At 35.7% G+C, this 18,144-nt stretch overlaps 1 protein-coding gene across 2 annotated transcripts in view; it reads right to left on the bottom strand.

The window, feature by feature from the left end:
- LOC100245661 (serine/threonine-protein phosphatase BSL3) overlaps positions 1–18,144 on the bottom strand; it is a 103,400-nt gene that overhangs the window by 78,205 nt on the left and 7,051 nt on the right. For both annotated transcript variants that reach the window (XM_059741533.1, XM_002262810.5), the window contains exons 7-9: positions 1,817–1,886; positions 1,076–1,177; positions 893–974 (exon numbers count right to left, since the gene is read on the bottom strand). In XM_059741533.1, coding sequence (XP_059597516.1) covers positions 893–974; positions 1,076–1,177; positions 1,817–1,886 — 254 coding nt within the window. The remainder of the gene's footprint in view (positions 1–892; positions 975–1,075; positions 1,178–1,816; positions 1,887–18,144) is intronic.

Below are 18,144 nucleotides of genomic sequence, written 5' to 3'. Positions count from 1 at the left end.
TTTCTCCTATCACAACTGGCTTTTGATCTTCAATTCAAATTTAGGTTGGTTATTTATCTGATGGCTAACTTGTAGTCTTGATTTCATGTAAAGGGAAAAGAGCTTTAAGCATAAACCCAAGCGTGAATAAGTGCTTAGTGTTTTGTCTGTTTCAAGAACAACATATGAAATTTGAAGTACTAAAGTCATACCACCTCATTTGCTTCAACTTAAACCTTTCAAAATTATAAGGAAAAATCCTGGAATGAAGGAACTGAGAAACTTAATACCATGATTTGGTTACCAACTCAGCAGATTTAAACTCCTGTATGAAAAAGGTTGAGTTCAGTCCTCTCAACCTAAAACTCAGAATCACTCATGTCATCAATATGCTTTAAATTTTAGCATTTTATTCTACTTAGCTTTCATCTAGTTGACACCTGAGACCAAATTTGGTAACTTAGCCATCTACTTAAAAACTTTGTGGTTAGTTTAAGTACTACATAGAAATATTCCTTTCTCCATATAAAAATAAGTATATATGATGCATTTTACCTTTGAAAAAACACAATATTGGCTATTGGTAAAGCAAAAGCAACTCCATGGAAAGTTCAAGAGTAAATAAGTTGTTGCCCTATCCTAATATTCTCTTAACCTCAAAAATCAAATCCACAATGTAATGACACTATAGGTGAACCAGTAAAGTTTGGAACAAATAGAGCGAATATTTAAAGATGATAGAAATATAAGGGCCATATGTAAGCTGGGGCATTGGGGGTTGGGGGAAGTCACTTAATTTTGAAAGTAGCTTCTTACTCAGAGATTTTGGTTACTATGCTAAATGAGTATGGCCCAATAGACCATGTAACAAAACACTTAACTGTATATCTGTAATTATATAGAGGCAAAGTACCTGCAATACTTGATCTGTCTTCTACCATGCGGCCACCACCAAGTGCCCCTCCAGATACATGGAGCTGTGCATGTACAAAAACCTGGAAAGAATGACATATGAAAATGATCAATCATCCAAAAACTAAACAAGAAAAAGTTGAAAGGCAGGGTAAGGTGGAGAAAAAACAGAGTGCGAACTCACTGCAGCATGCTGATATCTGGGAGATGGTGACACACCAAGGGCAATTGCCCATGCCCAATGACCATCCCTATCCCTGGCAAGACCATATGCACTTGCCAGTGGCTGCAAAATATAGATATCCATAAAAACAAAATGAGAGGAGGATGCCAGATATGCTAAAATGTAACTTCAATAAGCAATTATACCAATACTACAGCATATCAAATGTATACATTTCTTTCTTCTTCTTCTTTTTGTTCTTTGCTTCTGGTTGAGGAGGCAGGATGCATTAAATATTATAACAATGTAGCAACTGATAATACTTAATTCAAAATGCATTTAAATTTTTGAATCCCAAAGAAAAGGCATATAAATTAGACAATGAAAAGTTTAACATTTGGCTTTAGTGCATTAATTGCATATAAACTTCATAACCCACCAATTACTTGCCCCACCTTCAACTACTCATCCAAATAAATAGCAAAAACTAATGGGGGGAGAAGCTGATTACAGAATTATCATAACATGTAGCATTGTCCACAATGATTAAATATTACATATGCATCATGCATGCCCATGTAAGCACCATCAGTTAGACATTTCAAAATTTTCTAGATTCACACTACATGTATCATAGAACTTGCTTATGTTTCATGTATCCCAGTCAAATAATCATGTTGAAGTAAATAATCAACTGTAGAATGATATACTAGTCCCATAACCCAACTTTTTCAGATTGTTCAAGTGAAAAATGTTGCTCACCACACTGTTTGCATCTCTTCCACCAAAAAGTAAAAGAAGACCATCAGAGCGTGCACTTGCTGTAGCATACCTACTTAAGAATAACAAAGTTACAGCTCGACCCAGGTACATTTTTAATGGAGAGTTCTTACAAGGAAATTATTATAAGTCCTACAGTAGGGAGCAAAAAGTAGAAAACAAAATGCAAAACCATTTTAGATACATGGTTTCCAATTCTCAAGTTCTAGGAATAATGAACAAGCAACATTTTAAGAAAAATCACAAAATGTATGATATGAATCAAAGAAACATGAAAATATTACCCTAGAAAACACACGTCTCCCATGACTCCCATCTTTCCCAAGAAATTGATGTAGATGGTTTAGGTCAAAAGGGCTGGACTATTTACAAACCAAAGAAAAAGGCATTATAGTTGGAAAGACCTATATAAGAAACTAAATTAAATGGGCAGTTTTTGGATTGAATAAGTGGAAAGCATTGGGCCTAGATGGTTTTACCATGCCTTTTATTCATATTATCAAGAGACCATAAAGAAGATACCCTGAAAGTCCTTAAGGAGTCCCATTCCAAGGGCTGATTAATGAGAACTCTACTTCACCTTCATCGTCCTTATTCCAAAGCAAGAATGTTTGCAATCAAAGATATCTAGACCTATTAACCAAATGGCGAGCTCGAATAAGATCACTATAGAAGTCCAATAGTTGATTCACAAGGTCCTCCATGAGACCACATCTCCTACCTAAGGTATCTTTGATAAGCATAGACTAATTCTAGAAATAATTTTGATTCCTAATGAAATTCTTGATGAGAAATTGCAACTCAAAGAAGGATATTCCTAAAGGTGAATTTCAACAAAGCACTTAATCATTTCAATTGTAATTTTTATATCCATAATCTAACTAGGAAAGACTTTACTTCTAGATTGTGTAAATGGATGATGGAATAGTTTTTCATGGAGAATTTCACCGTTATGATCAATGAAGAGCCAGAGGTGGATTAAGGCTTCAAGAAGCCTTGAACAACAACCCTTTTATCTCCCTCTCTCCAACATCTTTGTACATGTGGTGGATGTCCATAGGAAAAAAAATTCAACTTTATGCCTTTACCAAGAGTCCCTTTACTTCAAGATTTGAAACACTACTTCGAAATGCTCCTCACCAAGGGAATGTATGAACTGGTTAACGACACTCATAACAAAGGAAATATCCAGTTGTGTATGTGACAAGTAAATCAGCCTCCTTACAAACCTCTAGCATCTACCCTTGTCTGTTGTTATTGCATTCCATGATGTATGGGTTTGAGTATGGGTTTCGGATGCAGGTATGTATCTAGGTATTTTATCCTTCACAACTCAAATATAAGGATATTGAGATTCAGCTAAAAAGGATCCAAAAAAATTAGGCATGGGAACTAGGATATGGCATAACCAAAAAGAAAAAAAATCAATTAAAAAAAATAGAAGTGAAGAAATCCTTTTTAAAAGCTCCAATCTTTTCCCTCTTATACCTAAATGTTCTTATAAAAATTTAATTTTTCAGCTAATCCCTCTTTTTCTATATTGTAACTGTTACTAAAAAAGTTGAAAGAATAAAAAGATATCAATGGAAAAATCAAACAACCACACCTAAAGTAAGATAGGAATGCTCAACAAGGATCCCATATCCATGCCCACGTCATGTCGACAAGGGTATGTTTAGCGAAATTGAGAGATTTGGGTTTCATAGTTGGCAATACTTGTTGCCACTAACTGACAATTTTGATCTATGGAGGTGTCAATTAGGTTGCATCCTAAAAGACTAGTTTCTTAAGTAGATCAATAGTGTACTCTCTTTGAGATACACAAATACAATCTTTAGATCTAGCAATCTTCATGCCAAGAAAATATTCGAGTGGTCCAAGGTCCTTGATTTCAAACTCCTTTGCCAAAACCTTTATGGGTCTTGGAAGCTCTTCAAGATTGTTGACAATTAGGATTATATCATCCACATACATGATTAGGATAGCAATCTTGCCGCCAACTATTTGTTTCAAAATCATAGTATGGTTGGCTTGACTTTGAATGCATCCATAGTTTCGAATTGCCTTGGTAAATTTGTCAAACCAAGCTCTAGGAAATTGCTCCAATCCATGAAGATATCTCTTAAATTTGCACACTTTCTCATCTACATGAATTCTCTCAAAGCCCAGTGGTAATTCTATGTACACTTTCTTTTCCAATTCACCATTCAAGAATGCATTCTTCACATCTAGTTAGTACAAGGGTCATTCAAGGTTAGTTACAAGAGATAAAAGGACACAGAGTGTATTCATCTTAGCTGAGGCAAACATTTCTTGGTAGTCAATACCATACATTTGTGTGGACCCCTTAACTACAAATCTAGCCTTGTAGCTCTCAATTAAGTTATTTGCCTTGTATTTTGTTAAGAGAAAGAAAAAAAAAAAGTGTTTTATTCATTAAGAAAAGAGTATAAAGCATAAACTTTTATAAAAAAGAAAAAAAATAAACTATCCTTACTAAATAATTACTAATAACTCTTTACGCTCCCCCTTAAGTTGGGGTACATATATTACAAAGACCTAACTTGGAATATATAACCCAAAATAAATAAATAAAAATAAAAATCCTCCCTAAAGCTTTAGTAAACGCATCACCTAACTAATCCTTAGACTTGATGTAAGGAGTTATCACTTTCTTGCTTATTACAATTTCTCTAATAAAATGGCAATCCACCTCAATATGCTTGGTTCTTTCATGAAACATCGGGTTACTAGCAATGTGAATAGCAACCTAATTATCATATTACATAATCATGGGTTGTTCAAGAGAAAAACCAATCTCTTGTAAAAGGTTCTGAATCCATATTAACTCACACATAGTATGTGGCATAGCCCTATATTTTGCTCCAATACTAGCTCTTGCTAATCTTTGACACTTCTTTTTACTCTTCCAAGTAACCATGTTACCACTAACAAAGGTATAATACTTGCTAGTGAACCTCCTATCAATTGAGGATCTTGCCTAGTTCACAACCAAAAAACTCACAACATCAAAGCTCAAATTGGACCTTCTTCTATAGAGTATTCCTACACCTATAGTACCTTTGAGATACCTTAGGATTCTACACATTGATTCCTAATGAATCTGTTGGTTGCTTCCATGAACTAACTTACCGCACTAATAGGACAAGCATTGTCAAGTCTAGTAATTGTCAAATAAATAAGTTTACCTACTAAACTTTGATACCATCTTTTATCTAAAAACAAAGAGCAATAATCTCCATTAAGATTCACATTTTTCTCTATAGGACTGTTAGTTGGCTTTATGCCTAACATATCAATTTCATTAAGAAAGTCTAATACATACTTGCTTTGGGATAAACAATCTCACCTCTACTATGTGCAACTTCTACCTAAGAATTAATGCAATAACCTAAGATCTTTTGTCTGAGAAGTCTTTTTTAAGGAACCTTTCATTTCTTCAATACCTATAACACCAGTACCAAAGACAATAATATCATCAACATATGTAATGATTACTACTATGTCAATATCTCTCTTGAGTGGCTAGAATTACATCTTCTAAAACCAAATGATACTTAACTTATCAAAACAAGCTCAAGGAGATTGCTTTAATCCCTAAATACCCTTATTTATTTTGCAAACTTTAACTCTTAACTCCCCAAGTAACAAACCAAGCAGTTGCTCCATATAGACTTCCTAACTCAAATCACCATACAAGAATGCATTCTTAACATCTAATTGATGTAAACTCCACCCAAAATTGATAGCTAAGAAGATCATAATACATAACAGGAAAGGAAGTCACAAAATAGTCCACATCATAAGTTTGAGTACATCCCTTAGCAACTAAGCCTTTAATAGTTTTGTAGCCCTATCTGGATGATATTCAATACTAAAAGCCTAATGGAAGCCTACAACATCCTTTCCTCCAAGCAAATTGAAGAGCTTCCATGTACCTTAGTCTAGAAGAGCATACATCTCTTCTTCCATGGCTTTCTTTCACCCAACATGATTTAAAGCTTCCTCATAAGACTTAAGGATGGAAATAGAAGACAAGGCATGAACCAAACACCATAAAATGGGGGAAAGATTATCTAAAGATACATAATGAGTAAGAGGATAGCAAGTACAATTGTGTTTACCTTTCTTGAGTGCAATAGAGAGGTTGACTAATTAGGAATTGAGGAAACGGAAATAGGTGGTGGCATCGGATCCTCCATTGACGAGTTCAAAGAAGGAAGAGATTGAGTTTGATCTATTTCACTATCTTTAGCCAGTCTTCTCTATTGATACACTTGTAATAGTTTGTCAGTCTTAGATAGAAAAGTATTGATAATAACAGGAACAGGAATAGAATAAGTAATTTTCTAACTATAAACTATGATTAGAAAAATAAGTAGTCTCAAAGAATGTTCCATCAACATTAATAAAGTATTTACAAGACATGGGATCAAAGCATTTGTAGCCTTTTTTTAGTTATAGAATATCCTAAAAATACACATTTGATGGATCAATGTTTATCTTTATTCGGAGAAAAATTATGAGTAAAAGCAAACACATCCGAAAACTCTAGGAGGAAGAGAAAATAAGGGACGGTGAGGAAATAACACAAAATATGGAGTCTTCTAATGCAATAGAGGAAGGTAATCAATTTATTAAATAACATTTCATTAAAATAGCATTCCCCAATAAGATTTTGGAACCCTCATATGAAACATAATAAAATGAACATCATTCAACAAGTAATGATTTTTCCTTATAGCAATTCCATTCCATTAAGGTGTATAATCACATGAAAATTACTAGACAATTTTATTTTTAGCACCAAAAGAGAAAAGGGAATGATCATTATATTCAAGGGCATTATTTTTTTTTTTTATTGGAAACGACACAGAGATATATTGATAGAAAAAAAGTACAAAAAGAAGGATGAGAAATCCTCCCGCCAAAGAAAACTAAACTCTAGGAAATTACATTGTAAAACAAGCTAACTCTCTATAATGGACCATTCCTTATGGAGTACACACCGCTAACCAATCAAGTTGTAACACATTAAGGGGAGTCCCCTTAAAAACCTTCGAACAAAAAGCCCAAAGAGAAGCAAGGAAAACAATAGAGTCCCAAAGATACTCTGAATTCCTTGTTTTATCCTAAAAAATCCTTGCGTTTCTTTTCCACCACACAACCCGAATTAGAGCAATGCTCGCAGCTTGCCACAAAACTATTCCCCTCTTAGATGAATCAAAACCATTAAATTTGATGGACATCATGTCAAAGATGCTCCTCGGGGGGACCCAATCCATCTTAGCTAACTGAAATAATTTGTGCCACATCCCAATCGTCAAGGAACAATGAAGAAAAAGGTAATTGATTCCCCATGCTTCATGCACAGAATACAAATATCAGGACTAAGGGCTTTGTAGGGTCTTCTCACTTGTAGCATGTCATTAGTATTCACCTTCTTGTGTGCTACTAACCAGACAAAGGACCTCACTTTGAAAGGGACTTGAGAATTCCAAACGAACTTAGAAGAGAAAACCTGAGGAGATCCAGAAAATTGAGATAATACTAGAAAGAAAGATTTGACTGAAAAAAACCCTGAAGAAGATAATGGCCAAAATCTGGCATCTAGAACTGAAGGAGATAGATGCAATCCATCAAGTGACCGCATGAGGCCTTCTAAGTCCTCTATCTCAGAATTTGAAAGGTTACGACGGAAATTTAAATTCCAAGAGAAAGGACGAGTAGAACCGAGAACTAAAGAAATAAGAATATTTTTATCCAAGACTACTCTAAATAGTCTTGGATATTGGGTTCCCAAAGGTTGGTCCCCCCACCACAAATCTTCCCATAACCGAATTCTTTCCCCATTTCCTACCACAAACCGAGTAAACAAGGAAAACTCCTGAAAGACTTGTGCAATAGCCTTCCAAGGATAGCAATGTGACCATCTGACTAAAATGTTAGCATCCCAACCATTAGAGTGTGAACCATAAATGCTTAATATGACCTAATGCCATAGAGTTGAACCCTCTCTAGGGTACCTCCACAGCCATTTCCCTAAAAGAGCAAAATTCCTCAGAGAAATATTCCCAAAACCCAAACCCCCTTATTGTCTTCGGTTTACACAACATCTCATCTCAGTAAATGATCTCTTTTGCCTTCCCCAATCCCTAACCATAAAAAATCCCTTTGCAACCTCTCGATTTTTGCAGCCATTGAAGTGGGTAACTTAAATAAGGAAAGGAAGTAATAGGGCATATGGGTAAGGCAAAATTGGATAAGAGTTATCCTTCCCCCGAAGGATTAGTAAGCCTTTTGCCACCCATCTAATCTTTTTGAGATTCTCTCAATCACTGGATCCCAAAAACCACACGCCTTGGGGTTCTCTCCCAAAGGAAGACCCAGATAGAGTATAGGCCAGCCAGAAGCCTTGCAATCAAGCATCTCAGCCAATCTTGAAAGATGAACCTGATCAAGATTGATGTCATAAATATTACTCTTGTCAAGATTGACCTTGAGCCCAGAAATGTGCCCAAACACTAGCAAAAGACTCTTGAGAGTCTGCAGATCTTCCTCCCTAGTGTTAGAAAAGAAAATGGTATCATCAGCAAATTGCAAATGGGACACCCTAGTTCTGTTTCTACCCACCCTGAAACCCTCCAACATATTTCTTTCCTCTGCTCTCAATAGCATCCTACTCAGTACATCTGCGACTAAAGTAAACAAAAAAGGGGATAAAGGGTCACCTTGTCTTAATCCTCTAAATGCCTTAACCCACCATTTAGTGTTTCCATTCACCAAGACTGCATAAGATACCGAGGACAAACATCCACTCATCCATTTCCTCCATCTAAGACTGAACCCCTTCTTCTCCAACACTTGATCCAAAAAATCCCACCTCACATGATTGTAAGCCTTTTCAAAGTCAATTTTGAAGACAACACCTTCCTCCCCTAATCGTCTTCTCTCATCCACTATCTCATTGGCTATGAGAACCGCATCCAAAATTTATCTCCCTTGAACAAAAGCGCCTTGATTAGAGTGGATGGTTTCATGTAGAACCCCTCTTAGACGCCCTGAAAGCACTTTGGCTATTATCTTGTAGAGACTAGTGACCAAGCTAATGGGTCTAAAATCTGATATTTTTTTTGTCAAACTCTTTTTGGGTAATAGAACAATGAAGGAGGCATTAGTGCTTTGATTGATAATTCCGTTTCTATGAAATTTTGCAAACACTCTCACTAAATCTTCCTTAATCACATCCCAACAATCTTGGAATACTGCAATGGTAAAGCCATCAGGCCCCGGAGCCTTGTCCCTATCCAACTGAAAAATGGCCTTAGAAGTCTCTTCTTCAGTGAAAGGGGAATCCAACCTTAACACGCTCTCTTTCGAAATAGGGGACCAATCTAATCCTTCAACGCTCCAAGACTCTCCTGTAGGACTCGCGTAGTGCTTTTCAAAGTAAAGTAAGATCTCCTCTGTGATACTCTCGGCATTATTTAACACTAAGCCCATTTCATTTTCCAACACCTTGATATATTTCCTATTTCGCCTGCCATTAGCCAGTTTATGAAAAAACTTAGAATTACAATCCCCTTCCTTAACCCATTTCACCCTAGCTTTTTGTCTCCAATGGATTTCCTCTCTCAAAATTAATTCCTCTAGCTCCCTTTTTCTTAAGGTTCTTTGATTTAACAATTCAGAAGTGAAACCCCCTACCTGCTCAATGGCATCAAAGTTAGCTAAATTATCGGGGATACTTTTTTTCTTTTCATTAAGCTCTCCAAAAGAAAACTTATTCCACTCCTTCAATTTGGCTTTAACAGATTGTAATCTCCTCATGAATTTGTGGCCTTCCCAACCATTTCCTTGAAAACCTCTCCACCAATTTCTAAAGTTCTCCTTGAAACTAGGATGTTGCAGACACATATTCTCAAACCTAAAAGGTGTTGGGCCCCACATGAATGGGTTGGTATCCAAAACAATTGGCCAATGATCCGAGGTCCTTCTAATAAGGGCTTCTTGAAGGCCTTGGGGAAAGAGCTACCCCCACTCATTTGAGTAAAGAAAACGATCCAATCTCTTACACACGGGAGACTCTTGCAAATTTGACCAAGTGAATGATGCGTTCTGAAGAGGTGGATCAAGCAATTCACATTCTCTTATAAAACTATCAAAGTCCCTCATGCTTGAAGTTAGACTAGAACCCCCCAATTTTTTTGAACTTCTCCTTATGACATTAAAATCACCGCCCACACACCATAACGGAAAAGTTAGACCATAAATGTCAAAAAGTTCCACCCAAAAATCCTTCCTAAGTGAGGGACTGTTTGGGCTATAAACTGTAGATATCCAAAGAGGTCCACAACTGTCCAAAGCGAACTTGACTGAGACCGAGAAAGATCCTATTACCACCTCCTCACTACGCAGTTTTTTTGAGTCCCAAATGATCAAAATCCCACTGAAGCCCCGCACGCCGGAAGAGCAACCCAATCCTTATTTCTGACCATCCAGACACTACCCACAAACCTTCTGTCACACTTCTCATTTTTTGTTTCCTGAATCATCACAACATCCGGATTCACTAACCTTAGGAATCTTTAACCACCCTTCGCTTATTCCTTGAACCCAAACCCCTAGTGTTCCAGTGGATTCAAGGGCATTATCATAGTGAAGAATACCAACTTAAATACCAAACTTATTTTTTATTTCTTAATAAAAAAGGTTAAATACATGAGGTGCTTTGAACCTTTCCTTAAGCAAAAATAACCAAGTGACTCGAGAACAATCATCCATAGAACTAACAAAGTACCAAACCTTTAAATATTAGGGATGTGACACAGGCCTCAAATATTGAAATGAATTAAAGCAAAAGGACTAGGACTCCTATTATTAACTCTAGATGGAAAAAATAACCTATAGCATTTTCTAAGTTCACACAACTCATACTAAATCTTATTTGACAACTTTGGAGACAATCCCAAGGAATGTAACTACTCAAAAGAAGCATGACTCAACCTATAACACCACTAAAGAGGAGTAACAAACAAAGAAAGAGTAGCAGCATCTAACATCTTCCTACCATGAGACTAGAATATAAACCGACTATCAAGGTAATAAAGTCCATCTTGCTCAAGTCCTCCACCAATCATCCTATTCATGTAGAGATCTTGAAAAACACAATGGGGAGGAAAAAAGATAGCAACACAATTAAATTGCTTAGTAAATTGACTAATAGATAATAAATTAATAGGAAATTTAAGTACATATAGAATAGAATTAAGTTTAAAAGAAGATAAAGGAAATGGATAGATCACTCCTTGACCAAGAACAAAAGAAAAGGAACCATCAGCTAGAAAGATTGAAAATGTATTAGAAAACTTAGTTAAGTGAGAAATTTGGGAGGATTCTCCAATCATCTAACAAGAAGCTTTAGAATCTATAACCTAAGGGTGAGAAGACTGACTAGAAATAAGTAAAGCATGTGTATCTGAGCATGCTAAGGTAGCAATAGAAGCCTTGTTGGATCACAAGGAAATCTCTAAAGACAGTTGCACTAGTTTGTTGCAATCATCTAAAGATAAGGTAATAGACTTCCTACTACCACTTGGAAGTTGAACAAAAGTAGGAACAACAACTCCACCATTGGAAGAGAAGACAACTAAATTAACCCATATAAGACAACAAAACATATTCTAAGATTTATCAAACGGGATTAGTCTTACCACATGTGAGCATTGCATGTCTCTTTTACTTATGCCTCCATTTCCTCCTAAACCTTGGCCTTAACCTCAAATAAGAGGACCGCCTCTACCTTGTCCAATGGATGCAAGTTTAGAAGTATCCTTGATATCATTTTTTGATTAGAAACAAAATATATATTGATAAAAGTAAAGTTCAAGAGAAGGAGGAGAGATACTTCCCACAAAATACAAAACCTAATCAAAGTAAGACTACACCCCACTATACAAGGATAACTACAGATAGAAGCATATATAAAATATGTCAAAAACCAGAACCAAACTCTTTCAAATGTTATCCACCTGTGACCCTTTTCGAATTATAAACCGAAGACTAACTAAGTTGAATAACATTTAGTGGGGTTCCTTTAAAAGCAGTCGTACAAAAGACCTAAAATAAGGAGTAGAAGTGAAGAATATCTCACAACATCTCTTCTATTCTGCATTTTTCTTCAAAAGTCCTAGCATTTTGCTCTTGCCACATATCCACAATACAATGAGGCAAGTGATATGCCAAAGAATCTTGTCTCTAATTAAATTCTACAATCCTCTAAATAAGATAATCATCATATCTTCAATACTTCTAAGAGAAACTCAATTCATATTAGCTACAATGAAGAGCTTATGCCAAAGCTCCAATGTTATTGGGCAATGTAGAAAAAGATGGTCAATTAATTTTCCACTTCCTTTGCATAGAATGCACCAATGAGGACTTAGAGATTTGTAAGGTCTTCTCACTTGTAGCATATCATTGGTATTTACCTTCTAGTGCACCACCAACCAAGCAAAGGTCTTAACCTTTGAAGAGACTTTTGATTTTCAAATAAAATTAGTCGAAAGGAACGAGATTGGATTTAAGAACTTGGACAAAATTGTGAAAAAGGATTTTACTGAGAATGAACCAAAAGAAAATAAGGACCAAGCTCTTGAATTCGTGGTAGAAAGAGACAAGTGCACTGAAGTAAGTGAAGACATGTCTTTTGAGAAGTTCAATTTCTAAATTGGTGATATTGCTAAAAAGTTAAAATTCCAAGAAAACAGATAGGAATTACCAAGGACGATTGAGATGGTAAGATTTCTCACTGAAACAACTCTATAAAAACCCAAAAATTATGAACATAAAGATTGATGCCCCACCATAAATCTTCCTAAAATCATATCCTTTCCTAATTCACCACCACAAAAGTAGGTGTATGGAGAAAAGCCTGAAAAACTTGTGCAACAATTCCCTCGAGGAGCATTTCCAACATGTTGTCCATCAATTACAATGGTTTTGGTTTATCTAAGAGAGGGATAGTTTTGTGGCAAGTTGTGTGCATTGCTTTAATTTGGGTTGTGTGGCGGGAAAGAAATGCGAGGATTTTTTAGGATAAAGCAAGGAATTCAAAGAATATTTGGGATTCTATTCATTTCCTTGCTTCTCTTTAGGCTTTTTGTTCCAAGGTTTTTAAGGGGATTCCCCTTAATGTGTTACAACTTGATTAGCTAGTAGTGTGTAATTCCAATGGGTTGGTCTAATCTAGAGAGATAGTATGTTTTTACTTTGCATTTTCTTGTTTTTGTATTCTTGTAGTTTAGTTTTTCTTTGGTGGGAGGATTCCTCATCCTTCTCTTGTACTTCTTTTTTCTATCAATATATCATTTTTGTCGTTTCCTATAAAAAAAAAAAAAAAAAAAAAAAAAAAAAAAACAGTTCCAAGGACATCCATGTGACCATCTAACAGAAATGTTTGCATCTCATCCATTAGGATGTGTCCCATAAATGCTAAAAATAATCTAATACCAAAGACCATCGCTTTCTCTAGGGAACCTCCCAAGTCACTTCCCTATGAGAGCATGATTTCTCAAGAAAGTCTTCCAATTGATAAATTACTGAATGAATTTTTCATATATCTCAAGGGTATTTATACAAAGTACATAAAGTCATTTTAGGATAACCAACTATACAAAATAATAGACAACCATACAAAATATTTATAATTGTATAAATCACAACTATAGAATAAATTATAACTATAATTCACAGCTATAACTTACCTAAATCACAGTTGTGAATATATGCTATCTCTCCCCTTCAAGTTGGTGCATATATATCACATATGCCTAACTTAGATAATGATGTATAGAATAGACTACTAGTAGCAATATGAGTCATCATATCCGCCAGTTGATCTGCATTTTTGATGTAAGGAACCTTTATCATACCAAAATCTAGGTTATCCTTGATATAGTTCCTCTCAAGTTCAATGTGCTTAATCCGATTATGTTGTACCAAATTATTTGTAATCTTAATAGTTGTTATGTTATCATAAAAGAGTACCATACATTTCTTGGGACCAAACCCAAGTTCATTCAAGAGAATTCTTAGCCAAGTAAGTTTCATAGTTGCACTTGCATGATGAAGCACTTGATATTTAGTTTCTACACTAGACAATGAGACCACATTTTGTTTTTTACTCCTCTTGGTCACTAAATTTCCTCCTACAAATGACACATCTTGAAGTCGACTTTCTATCCAATCTGAATTCGGCAAAGTCAGAGTTTGTGTAACCCTTAATATCTAAATGTTCATGTCTAGAAAACATAATACCTTTGCCTAGAGAGGACTTCAAATAGGCTAAGATACGATTTACTGCTTTCATGAGTTGATCACTCAAATTATTCATGGATTGACTTATAACACTAACTACATATGACAAGTCAGATCTAATGAGGGTCAAATAGATTAATTTCCCCACTGGTCTCTAATATCTTTCCTTGTTCATTGAAATCTAATTAGGATAGATGAACAAGCCATGATTTATCTCAATGGGAGTATCCATAAGTTCACAAGCAGAGTTACTAGTTTCAATCAAGAGATCTAATGTATACTTCCATTGTGAAAGAAAAAGTCCTTGTTTGGATCGAGACACCTCACTACCCAAGAAGTATTTTACAATACCCAAGTCCTTCATTTCAAATTCCTTGGCCAGATACCTCTAAAGCTTCTCTATTTTTGTTGAGTTACTACCTATAACAATCATGTCATCAACAAAAACAATAAGAAAAGTAATGTGATCACCATCTCTCTTATAGAACAAAGTGTGATCTACTATAGCTTGTTTAAAACCATACTCCATCAAGTAGCTCAACTTGCCAAACCATGCCCTTGGTGACTGCTTCAATCCATACAAAGCCTTTTTTAGTTTACATACCTTGCCTCTTTTTAGTGTAAACACCAAAAGGGGATCTATGTACACCTCCTCTAGTAGATCACCATGAAGAAAGACATTCTTTACATCAAACTGTCTTAATGGTCAGTTTAGATTGATTGTAAGAGAGAGTCTGACTCTCATAATGTTTATCTTGACTATAGAAGCAAAGGTCTCTTGATAGTCAATTCCATAAGTCTACTTGTATCCCTTGACAACCAGTCTAGCTTTGTACCAGTCAATTATTCCATCTAACTTGTACTTTATTTGAAACACCTTACATTCCTTTGTCTTCTTTTCCTTAAGGAGCTTGTCCATCTCCCAAGTAAAGTTCTTTTAGAAACTTCATTTCTTCTACCATTGCAAACTTCCACTCAAAATCTTCAAGGGCTTCTTGAAAATGACTAGTAATAAACACAAAAGACAATTGAAGAGCAAAAACAAGGCGAGTCTTAGATAGACAATGATGAGAGATGAAATCATAAATGGGATATACAACATTAGAAGATAATTTTGAGAAACCCAACTTATCATATTCTTTACGATCACGAAGAGGATATCTCCTACCTTGATCACCAACTTGTGGATTCAAGATAGCAATTTCTAAAGTTAAAGGTGAAGGAACATGTACCTCAGGATTAGTCTCGGAAGTGTCATCCAATGGCATGGTAGCATCATTAAGAGTATTGAAGCCTAGGGAGGATATGACAGTAGCATATTTGTTCTTCCTTGTATAACATTGTTGGAATAATCTGGCTGGTTTTTCATCCTTTCTTTCCTCAAATTCAAACTCAAGTGTCATAGGGTTAGGAGCATCTAAAGACTTCCCTTTACCCAAATCATTTGAATCCTCCTCCTGACCTAAAATTCGTACCCTCTTCTCACTTCTAATCTCTCCCTGAAGAGGAACTAGAGACACATTTCCAGAAGAATAAGACTTCCCTTTGCAAAATTGAATATCCATGGAGACATAGTATTTGTCTGCAGGAGAATGAAAGCATTTATAGCCTTTTTGGGAATTAAAATAACCAAGAAAGATACAATTAAGAGCACGAGGATCAAGTTTATTCCTTTGATGAGAGTGTACATGAGCATAACATGCACAACAGAAAACTTTATGACAAAGATTCAAAGCAGAAGGAATGAGGTGAAATTGTGATAACATTCGCAAAGGAATTTGATAATCAATGACATGAGTAGGCATTCAGTTGATGAAAAAACAATAATCATGATAGCCTCAACCTAAAAACGTTTTGGAACATACATATTAAAGCATAAAGCCCAAGCCACCTCTAAAATGTGGCGGTTTTTACTCTATGTTATGTTGTTCTATTGTGGCGTGTATGTACATGTTGTCTGGTAGAGGATTTCATTTTCTTTGAACAAATTAGCAAGAGACTGATTCACAAACTCATGATCATTGTCAGAGTAAAAGACCTTAACCTGAGTAGTAAATTATATGGCAATCATTTTGGAAAATTGAAGAACAACATGTAGACCATCATTCTTAGACTTAAGCAAATATACTCAGCTCACCCTGGTACAATCATCAATAAAAGACAAAGTATTTATGACCCAAAGCAAAGGGAGTAGAAAAAGGACCCCAAACATTTGTAAAAATCAGGATAGAAGGAATTAAACTTTTATTGAGACATATTTTGAAAGGTACACGATGATTTTTAGCATAATTGCATTGTTCACACCTTAAACTAGAAACTGCAAAATTTTTAAATAACTAAGGAAATAAAAGCTCTAAATAAGAAACATATGGGTGACCTAATTAGTATGTCATAAAAGAATTTGTTCTCTATTAGATGTCTCTCTTGCTACTTGAAAAATACAACGGTCATATTCAAATTTTAACTCCCTTGCCCCCTCCAACTAGTAAAGACCTCTTCTCTCCTTACCAATGCCAATTGTCATCTCTGTAAGATCGTCATGAAACACATAGTAAATAGAATTGAAAGTTACAAAACAATTAAGAGGAAGTGAGACAGTCTTAGCTCCTGAAATCAGCATAGGAATCCTATTAGCAACCTAAATAGACTTAACAGATGAGGGCATCTGAGATTCAAGTAAGGAAGAATGACTAGTCATATGATCAGTAGCCCCTAAATCAATAACCTAAGGAAAACCATTCACTTTAGGTGGGTAGATTATCACATCGAGATGCTCTTGGGTGGGCTTTTAGAGAAATGAATCTTGGGTGAGAGTTCCAAGGCACACCTTTAGGGATGAGAGTTCTTTCAAGAAGTAGCAGATGCCTGTGATGGCTTCATAGTGGTGGATGAAGATACAAAATTGCATCAGACCTTGTCACAGATTAGAATCCTAGTAAAAAATGTTGGTTAGGAGGAATCAGAAAAGCTAGAGGTGGAAGTGGGTTTCATGTCCTCAATTCCATTATGGTGAGAAAATTCAATGTGGTTCTCCATTAAAGTTTGTCGCAATAGCGAGACCCCCTTCAAAGCCAACCCAAAAAGAGAAAGTAAGTCTCAAGGTTGAAGAAGAGATTGAATCATGCACCTTGATGTGTGTGGGGAAGAGGAATGTCTTAGTAGGACCACATGTGGCTATCTTGGATAAAAAGTGTAGCAAGATTAGATCAGCTATAACAAATTTCTCTAAGCTTCTAATGGAGGATGGGATTCATCAATCTCTTGGTAGGTTCCTAAAAAAGTGAGCAAAGGGGCAAATGGAAGGGAGGGGCTATATGTGTCAGACCAGAGTGGCAGGAAGGCTCTCATTGAGGACCTATTGGGTCTAATAAAGGTTCATATTTGGCACATACAATTGAATAAATTCAATAGAGTGCTATGATGTATCTTTTTTAGGACCATGGACCTCTCTATGAAAGTGTTATGAAGAATCCCAAGAGACCCGTGAAACATAAGGGTTGCATGGTGTGTTTGTGGGCAAGAAGCAAGTAAAAGTTTGGAGAGCAACCCTTTTGTGCCTTTTTTGGACGGTTTGGAAGGAAAGAAATAGGGTTGCTTTTGAAAATGAGGATTTTTTTATCCAAAGGTCGAAATAATCTTTTGTTTGTAATTTGTGGTCTTGGTCTAAGTTGTGTATAGCTGAAGGGCCTAATTCTTTAATTAACTTTTTTGAGTGATTGGGCTATAGATGAGGGCAAGTGAGTTTTTTGTATCCCTCTTTCTTTTGTTTTTGCCTATAGGCACTTGTTATATACTTCCTATATGCTTTTGGATTAGTGTATGGGTGCCCTGTTTTTATTAATATACTTTTTCTATGCCTCTCCCTATTTAAAAAAAAAAATGTTGCATGGTGAAGAGGGCTTGTTTGAAATGTCAAAGCAGTTTTTATGGTCTAGTTATAGCAAGGCCTAATGAAATGGGCCACCAGTTTA

This window comes from Vitis vinifera, chromosome 13, assembly GCF_030704535.1.
Source record: "Vitis vinifera cultivar Pinot Noir 40024 chromosome 13, ASM3070453v1".
NCBI lineage: Eukaryota > Viridiplantae > Streptophyta > Magnoliopsida > Vitales > Vitaceae > Vitis > Vitis vinifera.
The sequence above is the reverse complement of the archived record's forward strand: the minus strand, read 5'-3'. Positions and strand labels throughout refer to the sequence as shown.